Below are 12,443 nucleotides of genomic sequence, written 5' to 3' on the forward strand. Positions count from 1 at the left end.
AACAAAACTAGGAAGTTGGCTATCAGAACTGAGAATTCCTTCAACCTTCAGCCGTAAAGAATGTTTCGGGAAGAGCGCGTGTATGTATGAACAAGTTATCACATTCAAATGTTGGTCCGGATCCCTACTTTTAGTGTGTGAATTCACTGGAAGTATATTGGCTTTGTTAGACTATTGGAACTTGGTAAGTGCCAATACAACTACTACATCGCAATTTTCCGCCTCTAATCTTAGAAGTCTATCAATTGAAAGCGAAACACTTATATTTAAATGACGCTGATCCACTAAATTAACATCAAAACAAGATAGCTGCTGCTTAAAAAGGTAGACGAGTGTTACAGCGAGTATTCACTCACCCAAACGTAGCAGCAGTAGCTGGGCCGCAGTAATGAAGTGGTCCGCATCTACAGTCTTCGCTATCGCGTTCCTGTTTGGGACAGTCCTTGTTGAAGCGACAGAAAGGGAGATAAAACGAAAGCAACGAAAAATCAAACCACAAACTTCAAGAGAGAACTATGATGATCGATATGAGAGGACGATTGGGACGCTGACGACAAACTCAGGCGAAATATCATCAGATGTGTATGAAACTTTATTGAAAAAAAATTATGACGACGACAAAGATCTTGTTAATTTTAATTACGAAACACTGTGGCGAAACGGTTCACGAACTGTGACGAGAATTTCACTCGGCAGCGCTGGGTTTCTTGAAACCGCGCAACCATCACAGCTTGACCACGTTGTAGAAAGAACCTCAATTACTAATCGCGAGGGTGTAGATTTTAACATCTCATTTTGGCCTTGCCTTGACCACCAATCCACGAGACGTCGATTCAAAAGGTTAATTTTTGGACGTGATAGTCGCATCAGGTTAAACACGTCATCGCAAGCCCAGAAATTCCCTTTTTCGTCAACTGTCAAGATCTCTACAGGTTGTTCAGGTTCGGTTATCTCTCACATTCACGTTTTGACATCCGCCCACTGTGTTCATGATGGTGTACGCCCACTTGAACCGATTGCGGACTTGAAAGTCGGAATTCTACGGAGACATGGAAAACTACGTTGGATTGGCGTCAAGAGCATCAATTTTCCCGAGATGTGGCGCCTTAAAAACATCTCGCCGAGTTTCGATTATGCAGTCATTACTCTTCTTAAACCTCACAAGCGACCCTTCTTCAAACTCGGTGTCATCGAAAGCGAGGGATATCTCTACAAATTACATTTTGCAAGTTTCCCTGGGGACAAAAAACCCAATTCACTATGGTACAGCCACTGCTACTCTCGGGTGATCTCCCATTTGCTGATTGGTAGATGCGACGCATCCTCTGGAAGTTCTGGAGCCGGGACTTACGTCAGAACCTCTATGAAAGAAAACGGGCAAAATCGGGTTCTCGTTGGGATACTGTCAGGATCTGGAAGAGTACGTTTGCCAAGCGGTCGAATCAAGATGTTTAACCTCGTAACCAAGTTGACGAGTTTGAAAACGAGACAGATTTGCCGATGGATCGGTGCTGGTTATGATTGTGTGACGTGGAGCTCGAAAAGCGTCACTCACAGGCTTCGATCATTAGAGTAAAGGAAAAACAATAAAGACGATATAACACAAACGCTAGAGGCGGCGATGCCTACCACAAGTTCCTCTGAAACGTCAGCTCAGGGCTTCAGAATTTATGACCGAGCATTTGACATATTTGAATCCATATTACGTTGTCAACTAAGGAGTAAAATTTTCCTAAATGTCATCAATTTCCACATATCTCCTTTCCTCAGACTTTCTATATTTGGTCAGTTTTTTCGACGAAGTTTTGCGACTCTTAACTATTGGGTGGGAATTGAACCCACGACCTTCGGGTTAGGTCACCGCTGTTCTACCGACTGAGCTAAAAAGTCAGACGGGAACAGGGCGGGGGAATTGATATTTAAGATATAAATCTCACGGCAATGAATACGTAAAAGTACAAGGAAGGGTTACGTGTTTACAAAACGTTGGCCGTGTTGCACTCATATGTCAACAGATTTAACTATTAGAGTGTAATGTGAAGTGCTAGTTTTCTTTGACTCTTAGCCAATCAACGCAGTGTCTTCGTTTGTGTCACATGTACAGATATAATAACGAGAATAAACTATGAAGGAGATTAATAAAAAAATAATCACGTCTGCCAAGGTAAACGATCACTTGAAGTGTGGTTAACGAGTTTTTTGCTTTAAGTGGGATGATCTCATGGCCGAATCTTGCTCGAATTCCAGTGAAATTAGAAACTTAACGTACGAAATTGTTTAAATCGCACCCATTTGGGAAGCAAGCAAAACGCAATGCCGGACAGAAAGTAAAGGTTTTTTTTGTGAGATTGTTAGCGAAAGGTTTTCTCCTTGAATCGATTACCGAATGCTCAACTGAAGAAATACTTACATTTTCGGCCATTTTGTTTTCATTCACCCTGAGCTGATCTGAGCTTATCTGAGCTTATCTATGACCAAGAAATCTTTAAAATGCTTGGCACTGCACCATGGATTGAATGCTTAAGACATCCCCAAGTGAGAGAGACTGATGGTTGTTTAAGAGGTAACAACCCTCGAGTTTAAGAGTCAATGCACGACTCTTGTCCATATGGTTCATTGTCCGCGCTTGCTATCAATTGTCAAAAAGTCCTTTCCCATGCATGCATGTGGTCTCATCGGTTTATCTCTTAACATCATAAGATTTATTGCTTCGTAACATCGATTCGGTTTAATAAATCGGTGTCGGTTGTCTCTTCTTACATTAAGAAATTGTCGTCTAGTGCATTGCAACTAAGTGAAGTGATGTTTTTCTTTCATCAACTTGAAGTCGTGCAAGTCATAAAATGAGAAAGGGTTCTGAGTTTCTATAAAAAAAACGGTGCTGCTGCTTCAATAGAACTTTCAGTGGGAGAGTAAAAGCTCAAAAATTTGCCGGTTTTATCAAACAAAAAGAGAAAGTACGAGTCGAGAAAATTCGATCTGACGAAGGGAGGTTAACGCTCGAAACGTCAGGCATTTTATCTTTTCACTCAGTAAGTTGTTTGATTATACTGTATCGGTCGTTTTAACGTTTTCAAGTAATTTTCAAAGAAATGAACAATTAATATCCAGAGATATTCAACTTTTTGTTTATAGAACGTCAATCCAAACAGCACATTGGTCACTATGGCAACCCTTAAGGGCCAATTTTGTGCCTAAAACAAGCACACATATTAAGTACATCTCTCCAATAGTTCAAACAAGATATTCACACAGAAACTGTTTGAGACGATATGCAATTTGAACGAAAACTATAATATGTCAGAGACATGAGGAGATACTTAAAAAACGAAAACGACATCTTTCATTATTTCGAAGTTCCTCAGTCATGGTCACTGAAAGGTAAATTTTGCATAATGACGACTGACTTGATTCAGCGCGAATTAGCTCTAAAGTTAGAAATGACATTCCATTTTTGGAGCGCCGGATATCCCTTGTAACCACTTGTGCGTCTTTTCTACGCTGAGCTACTCGGGGAGAGCAGTATCTATTTAAAAAATGCGAATTTTGATGACTTTTACCTAGGTTTCAGGTACGTAGCTATTTGCATAATCCACTCTTGTTTTAAGTGACTTTCTTTGTGGCTATAGTATCTACGCAGTCCTGCAAGGAAGCCAATCGGGCCCTCAATAGGGTTAATGTCGAAAGGAATGCAAAGAAGATTTCTCATAATGGCAAACCTCTCCATAATGACGTTCTAGAAAACTGATCACTGTCACGTTTTGGTATACAGTTTGACATGTCAAACTTTCAACAATATTAACGTTAACATTCAACAACCCGGAGATGCAAAAAACCTATCCTGACATTCAGACATGATGTTTGCTGCTACACTGATTTGGAGAATTAGTAACGTAATATCGCTTAATTAAAAAGTTACAATCTAGACACCAACTTTTGTGCCTTGTGTCTTTTAAAGGAGCTGTGTCACGGAATTTAGCCAAATTCAGCGACTGGAAACTGGCAACCAGATCAACCGAAACATGAAAATAACTACTTAGAACATTAATGGAAGGTTTGAATAAAAACGGCAAATACAAAAGGAGGCAGGGATGGGCCAAATCGAAGAAGATTAAAATGGATTGTAATTGGGGTTTTTGAAAACTGTTCAGCGTACGTAACAGTTTTTAAAGTTGATCTCTGTTGTTTGCAACTTTAATTGTGTTTTCAATACACATTTTTTCGTCAAAATGCTTTGGTTTGTGTTGTTTAGAAGTAATTTCTGAATTAACTGTTAAGTCGTTTGAAAAGAGGTTAGTAAATGGTAAATCGACACAAAACGAACCGCACTGCAGTGACACAGCCCCCTTAAATTCCTCAGGGGTGATCCAAAGATATCACAAGACTCCTTAATATGCTCATCAATTTGACCAAAAAGGGAAAGGGTCACCCTGCTGGCAGAGCCTTTCTTTTTCTTGCTCGATTTTGGCGTTCTCCTGAAAGACTCGGCATGAATCGAGTAAGATCTTTATTGAGTATGTGCTGCATGTTGCCAGGATACAGTCTCGAACGCAAGCCTAATATGCCAGATCTCGCCGCCATCTTGGCTTTTCACTGTACAGCGGGCTCAATAATAACCATCGGTTTTATCACTAAACGGATAGCCGCACTGGGAAAACCAGTTTAACGTGAGCAAACAAGATTGACTAGTCCAGAAGGTCGGGCTGCGACGGCTTCAAAGAGTTAACGCAGGCAGAGCCTCCTTTTCTCCTCAGCAAAGAAAAAGACAAAAGGAAGCTCTTCTCGCAGGGTGGAAAAGGGTGCGTCCATTGAAGTAATTTGTCCCCTTTTCTTTTAATAAGATGCAAATAGGTGTCAAGTAAAAAGGTCTTTCATTATTAAGGCTCAAAGCATCGGAAACGGCAAAGACATGACAACCTTCCAAACGAATAGCGTTGATGGCACCGCCTGCCCAGTTGGTCGCGTGTGATGATTCTTAAACTATCACGGTGATAGCTTAAGAATCATCCCACGCAATTGCCTGATTCGTATGGCAAGAATACTCAAAGAACCAAACAGAATTTTTTGCAAAGAAAAACTATCTTTTGATGATGTTTCAAATGTGGCCCAAACTAACGTTTGGTCTTTCCAATGTACTCATAGTTCGTTGTTCCCTCTAACAGAGAATCCTTAGATTTTGGTATAAATATGACTTAGCGTCTTGAAAGGTTTTTGGCCAACTTTAACGTTGTGGCTACTTAAAACTCTCTTCATAAGTTCCATAAACCCCCTGTGTGGTGCAGGGATGGTGTAATGGTGAGAGCACTCGCCTCCCACCAATGTGGCCCGGATTCGATTACTCGGCGTCTTCTGTGGGTTGAGTTTGTTGGTTCTCTACGCTGCACAGAGAGGTTTTTCTCCAATTGCTCCGGTTTCCCTTCTCCTCAAAAACCAGGAATTGCCTTGATTTGAGTTAATTGTTGATTACAGCTTACAGTGTCCCCAATTAGTGCTCCAGCGCTAGAGCGACTAGACACATCCGTCCGCCGATTTGTTATGAGAAGGAGTCACTGGTACTGTACAGTTACGATCGCTTCTTGGCCTTCGAATCATAGGAAGATGGCAGACATTCAGCCCTCGTAAGCAACGTTCTAGAGTACGGACTCTTCGGCGAACACATTCATTGCTGCCGCAGTGAGTGACATCAGGAGCTCATCACCGGGAGCCTCCACCTTGAGTGAACCTTTGCCTGTATCTTTTTTCTTTTTAGAATATTTTGTGAGACGAACGCGATTATTGGTGCGTGACTGCTTGTGACGTAATACAAAAACTTTGTTCTGATTGGACGGCATAATGCATTCGTGGGAATTCGAACGTCTAAAAATAAAAAGATACGGGCAAAGGTTGTCTCCAAGGGTTTATATGGGAGATAGAGGCTCCGGGTGATGGGCTCCTGGTGACATTCATTGCTGTTAACAAGGTAAGCAACGCCCGGCCGAATCCCTGAGGACACGAACATTCATTGCTGCCGCAGTGAGTGAGCCTAAAGCGTACGAATGAGGCAGCTCTCTAATCAAGAGAAGAGCACATTTTTCTACGAAAAGAAAGGGATTGTGGTCAAAGGCGCAAGGAAATTGTGGTTAGGTGCGAATGGAGGAAATAATGTGCGATATGATGTTGTTACACAGAGGATATGAGCATGCTCTGTTTTTCATTTCGCCTCTCGTATCCTCATAGTTCACTGTCACGCAACAAAAAATACATTCAAAATACTTCAATGAAAAAGGCCAAGAACTTGAAAGGTTGTAGGAAACAAATCTTTTAACTACCTTTCGAATTCGCAGGTCTGTGCGGTATATCGTTTCTGACTGAGTTATTTGTCGAAGCGTTTCACGCAACGTTAAACGTCAAATCGGCGCTTAAGCGGGAAAATGTTGGCGGTGAGAAACTTCTTCTCTACTAGCCATTTATATCTTTTCAAGCAGATTTAACTAGGTCTGTTTATTTTCATTTATTTTTTCATTGTCATTACTTTCCTTATTTGGTATTAGTCTTTCAGTTTAAATTCTATTGTACTTTAGGTAACGGTTACTTCTGAAGATGTATGTTGGAGCATACGAAACGTCAAGTTCATAAAAGTTTTACAACGTGCGTTGTCTCGTTTGTTTAAATTTATAACCGCAGTTTGTTTGCTATTTTTACTCAAGTTGAAATGACCGAAGATTAAGAGTGTTCACGATAGGGTTTGAATGGAGGCACCATGTGGGCCACCAATATGGTGGCCGGTAATCATCGAAAAGATCTGGAATTCACTGCGATGAAAGCGCTCATGTACTTTAATGGCTAGCTCAAACTGCTGAGATTCATAGGGATAGACATTTTTTTCAACCAAATAAGCTTTGTATCGTGGTGTCATGCAAGGTGACAAATCGGAGATATAAAATGCTTTATTTTCGAAACGAACGAAACGGAACTGAAAACTTGGGAACTGTCGTTAATTAGGCCTTTTGTAACAAACGATCACATGGTACAAAATCCGCCATGCTGGAGGTCAAGCTCATTATTACTCCCCCACTGGGACATTAAAACAAAGAGACCTGAACCAGTGGGGAAATAATAATGAGCTTGCCCTCCAGCATGGCGGATCTTGTACCATGTGATCGTTAGTTGCAAAAGGCCTATTACTGCAAGCATGTAATTGAACATCTCCCTAAGCTTCCTCTGGGCAGCATTTCTATCATGATAATTTGCGTAGAAGCCTTTTGGTTTGCTGAGCAAGAGTCGGATGTCTGAGCTTTTGAGTAAAAATCTCCAAATTCGAAGTGTGTATGAGAGACGTTCTACAAACCATTGAAGAGTTATTTGACAAACTTAAATTTGAAGGTACTTACCGTGCACCGACTATTGTTTTTTTGTAACCGATTCTATAGACCTTATGCAAAAATGGCTGCCTTTAAATTATTCTTTTGTTCATATTCAAAATAGCCCAACTAACCTCGTTCGGGATAACAAATTCTTTAGAATTTTTGTCTCAAAAACGAGGTTAGTTGGGCTATTTTGAATATGAACAAAAGAATAATTTAAAGGCAGCCATTTTTGCATAGGGTCTATACAGTTCTAGCAACACACGAAAACTTGCGAGGGTACCGAGACTTTTCATTTGCTCCGATGAGTAACGGAGAAATCTCACCTTACGTATACTTACTTACGGAGCATTCACGGGGTCTAGCTGCGCATGCGCAGTATACACAATAAGGTTCAAGACTCTTTTATCTGTGCTACTATGATCAAAAAAATCAATTATCATTTTTCTATGGATTTCAAAACTATGTTACCTAAACAGTAAGTGAATTACGTTTTAAGCCTTGATTTAAAAGATATCTGTTAATTTTAACTGGAATTTTACAAATAGGCCATTTCCGAGTTCATGTCTGCCTCCTCTTCAAAGCGAGTCTAAGTGCGAAGTTTTTGTTATGAAAATTTGTTTTCATTCATGTGTAAAGTAGAACTAATTACCATCACAAAAACTTCGCACTTAGACTCGCTTTGAAGAGGAGGCAGACATGAACTCGGAAATGGCCTATTGATGGTCCGCTATTACTAAATTTAAAATCTTGAGAGAGCTGGGTCGAGGAGAAAATGACGTCAAAGACTCAACAGTTTAAGAAATGCAATGCGTGTGTATGCGGCTGAATTAATATGCAGCACGGGAGTTTCGGGCTTTCAGACATTAAAACTCGTGTTTTGCATATATAATAAGCCGCATTTACACGCTGAAATTTGAAACTAGTGAGTCAAATCACGTCACTTTTCCCTAGATCCAATTCTCTGAGCTCCAATCGGTCAGTTTTGAACGTGAGTAATGGCGGACCGTGAAATCCAAAAGTTACACTCAAAGTGAACAGCCTTTGGGTAAAAATCGCAGCTCGAGATTTTGCCAGTCAAGTGTTAAGCATCACACTTTCAAAATCTGATTAAAAAAAGCAAGTGATTTTTTGATCATAGTAGCACTTTAAAGGTAGGAGCTTAAACTAACAGGAGACGTCTTTCTGAGGAGAAGGCGGGCTTTCCTGTCATATTTCTCTCCCTGTTGAAAAGGACTTTTCAACCCAAGCGATTTCGAAATCCAAAAACAAAACAGAACATTCATTGAGTGAACGAGAGAATAAAAAACCTTGACGGAAACTATGGTGACTGATCGCACTGGTCAACGCGCAACCCAGAAAATTACATCCTAAAGAAACTAGAATTTACAGAACAAAGAGTCTACTTTGATCTCGATGTGGAAGACCGGAAGAAAGCCCTGGACGACAAAAAGAGGGCCCACCCGGCTGAAGCTTCTGACTCTGTACATCACACACTAACTTTAGCAAAACTCGAAGAATATAGTAGCAACGACAAATCTCTGACAGAGCTCGGAAAGACATGAAACGTGGTTGTCCGTACTCAGGTGAATTAAGGCCCGGGCCCAGATGTATTTTATGAAAATAAGTGAGGGAGCGGTCTAACTATCGATCCATTAAATATAACACGAAATAACTTTGGGACATCGTTAGCAGCAATAAAATGTGAAACCTTAACTGCTATGGGTAAGGTAAGGAAAGCGCTTTTCGAGCCAATGACCCAACACGCCGGTGCTTATACCCGGTTTCCGTAGCATTAAGCGACTAGGAGTATTTTTAACTCCCCCCTGGATGGGATGCTAGTCCATCGCAGAGTTACCCCCAGCATTACGCAGGTACCCATTTATACACCTGGGTGAAGAGAGGCACCGTGGGAGTAAAGTGTCTTGCCCAAGAACACAACACAATGTCCCCGGCCAGGACCCGAACCCGGACCACTCGCTCCGGAGTCGAGCACACTAACCACGAGGCCATCGCGCCTCCCACAGAAGTGAAATGAACATATCATTCGCTAAAAGTTTCGGAAACTTCAATTTTCTGCTATATAGGATGATATATTATCACGTGACATGTCAAAGTTATTTTTAGCACAGAAATATTCTCAGCTAAACGGCAACACTTTTTATCATTTTCTGGTGGCTGGATTTGCCTTGATGATGTTGACTCTATTGGGTACATCATTTCTTGGACATTTGAAGATAATTTGAAATAAATGTCTGAAAAAAGAAATCTTTTTCCATTGGGAAGTGGGCACTAGTATAAAATGCCGTATATTTCCAAAACTAAAGACATTTCAAAATGGCCAAACACAGTTCGTTTCCTTTTACCATTTTGAGTAATCTAATAGTAGCGAAGTGAAATTAGTTTTAGCATAAACTGTTGCCGTTTTTCATTTTGAGTTTTGTGGCCGTAACAAGTCACGTGACCTCATTTGCATGCGTCATTCACGTCAATATAAAAACGTTTGTGACGTTATTAGTTTGCGGAAGTCTTAGGTTGTTATTACTAAACCTTCAGAATTTAGACCAGCCCCTTACTTTTTTGTGCAATAATTGGGACCAGGTTGGGGCCAGTGCCTTGATTTACTCGAGACGTTGTCCGTCCCCTGTTTTGGAATCTTTATGAGAATGGTGTGTATAGCTCATCATGTCCGGAACGTTCATCTAATTACGTACTCTGATGATCACCAGATAATCTCATGGCTATTTTGATGACCCAGAAACGAAAATGAGTGCATGTGCATTAACATTTGGAAAACCGGCAGTAACGAACACAAGATCCAGAGTACTGAGAACACCACTCTTCACCAAGTTAGTGTAGAAAAACACCATGCATTTAGTAAGCATATTCAGTAGTGATCAGTGTAGGAAAGCCAGTCAAAGAGTGCATCACGGCTGGCTATACTCTTCAGGATAAATAATCCAATTCGCACTATACTGTGGCAAAGTTACTGTTTGTCAGTTATCTGAAGGATTCATAATGTCTCTAACGTACTGCCGCCATCGATTTTCTTCGGGCTCTAATGCTAGGAAAGTTGAAAGGATGCAAGAACGTCACAGTGACCTTAGGATTGTCTAGAAAGCCATAGTGGTTTCTTAAAATCTTAAGATCCGGTGCAATTTACCAAAATAACATAATAGGCAATTTCAATATTTTACTGCCTCGTGAAACATGGTGTAGTATCAAGAGAAAATGAGGGGACAGAGAGGGAGGCTCAAGGCGTTGGCCGGGATATGTTATGTCCACGAAAGTTATTTTTAGACGAGCGGAAGTCTTCGTTCTAGGGGAAGTCTGTCTTCCGAGACGTCCGCATGCAGTCTTGCCTCGCTCTCAGGTTCTTAGTGAAAAGAGAAAATGATGACGCACGTGGAAGGCTTATGAATATATATTTTCTTTCAAACATCGGACCGAGGTTGGCCTGCATGCGGACGTCTCGGAAGACTTCCGCTCGTCTAAAAATAACTTTCGTGGACATGACATATCCCAAGGGCTGGACCGGGAGCCTCCTTCTCTGTCCTCTCATTTTCTCTTGGTAGTATCCAACACTGTTAAAAAAAAAAAAGGAAAGGAAAGGAACTTATTTAAGTGTCTAATCTTCTAGCGCCGTAGTGCACTAATCGGGGACACTGTAAATTGAAATTAACACGTTAACGCAAATCAAATCAAATGTTGGTTTTTAGGAGAGGGGAAACCGGAGAACTTGGAGAACCCGGAGAAAACCTCTCGGTGCAGAGTAGAGAACCAACTAACTCAACCCACATATGACGCCGAGTCTGGGAATCGAATCCGGGCCACATTCAGTGTTAATTCATCTGATTACTGTCTTAGAAATAAAGACTTTCATATATCTAGGTACGGAAAGCTTTCCCTGAGGTTTTTAGGCCCATGAATATGGTCAAAAATGGGCAATAAAGATTAAGAGAAACCAAGCATACAATTATTTGTATCTCATTAGTTCGTATAGGATTTTTTATTTCTCCTAATTTTGTTGACTAAGAGTATCCTTGAACAGATATAATAATGCTGAATTATTTATTTATTTATTTATTTATTTGAATATTCTCTTTAGGGGTGTATAAATATGTATATATGTATTGTATCATCAAGTTGTGAGTATATAATTTTAAATGCTCGCTATGAAAAATGTGTAAATCACGAAATGTCAATACACGTAAATGTAGCTTAGTCGACCTCGTAATGCAGGTGGTCTCAACATGTCTTATCCATATTGTGTTCATTGTACTGTATTTATCCTATAAGTGTCTGTCTATCAAGCGGCTGTTTCAACAGTACTGCGTTATTGCGCAGAAACCACGACAGTATATCGACTGTATGTAAAACAACTAGATGCTTTCCATATGCGGTGTTTACGGAGGATTGCCGGTATATCTTGGCAGAATCGGATACTCAACACCGAAGTGCTGTCTCGCTGCCATGTGCGTGGAATCGAGGCCTACTTGATGGAAGCCCGACTTCGGTGGGCGGGGCATGTTGTACGTATGGGTGAGGAGAGACTAACACGTGCTCTGTTGTATAGGCATGTACAGCGAACTGTCTGATGGCACACGCCTACTCGGCGCTACCAACAAGCGTTTTAAGGATCAACTGAAGAACTCACTTGCCAAATGCGGTATATCGGACTTTGAAACCCTTGCAAGGGACAAAACTAAGTGGAGGACAGCGGTCAAGTGGTGGTGTGGCCAAGTTTGAGGAGTGCTCAATAGAACAACTCAAAGAACGTCGTTGCAGCCGCAAAGGGAGAGAATGTCAGTTCCTGGATGCTATCCCTGTGATAGATGTCCAAAAGTCTGTGGATCCGTAATTGGACTCGTGAGCCATCGCAAAGCTCGTGATCGTAAAGGGGACTGACAGTATTTCTTCAAATATGGATCTGTTTTCTCTTTCAGCGCCATCTTGAATTACGTCATGCGTGCATGGGCATTCTCGGTTTTTACCTCCAATACTCTAAACTTTCCGTTTTTAGCCCTTATTCCACCAGCGGCACATAGTAATACTTTCGATAGACGTTCTCAAATGCACCTTCCTCATGGCATCTCGGCT

The 12,443-nt window shown here is 41.0% G+C and overlaps 1 protein-coding gene across 1 annotated transcript in view; it reads left to right on the forward strand.

Annotated features, from left to right (window-relative positions):
* LOC137975902 (serine protease 23-like) overlaps nucleotides 1–2,167 on the forward strand; it is a 2,293-nt gene extending 126 nt beyond the window's left edge. The window contains exon 1 of the mRNA XM_068823113.1: nucleotides 1–2,167. This exon is cut by the window's left edge and continues 126 nt beyond it. Within this exon, the coding sequence (XP_068679214.1) occupies nucleotides 389–1,576 (1,188 nt within the window). The 5' untranslated portion in view covers nucleotides 1–388 and the 3' untranslated portion in view covers nucleotides 1,577–2,167.
* Nucleotides 2,168–12,443: the final 10,276 nt, after the last annotated feature.

This window comes from Montipora foliosa, chromosome 1 (assembly GCF_036669935.1).
Source record: "Montipora foliosa isolate CH-2021 chromosome 1, ASM3666993v2, whole genome shotgun sequence".
NCBI classification, from domain to species: Eukaryota; Metazoa; Cnidaria; class Anthozoa; order Scleractinia; family Acroporidae; genus Montipora; species Montipora foliosa.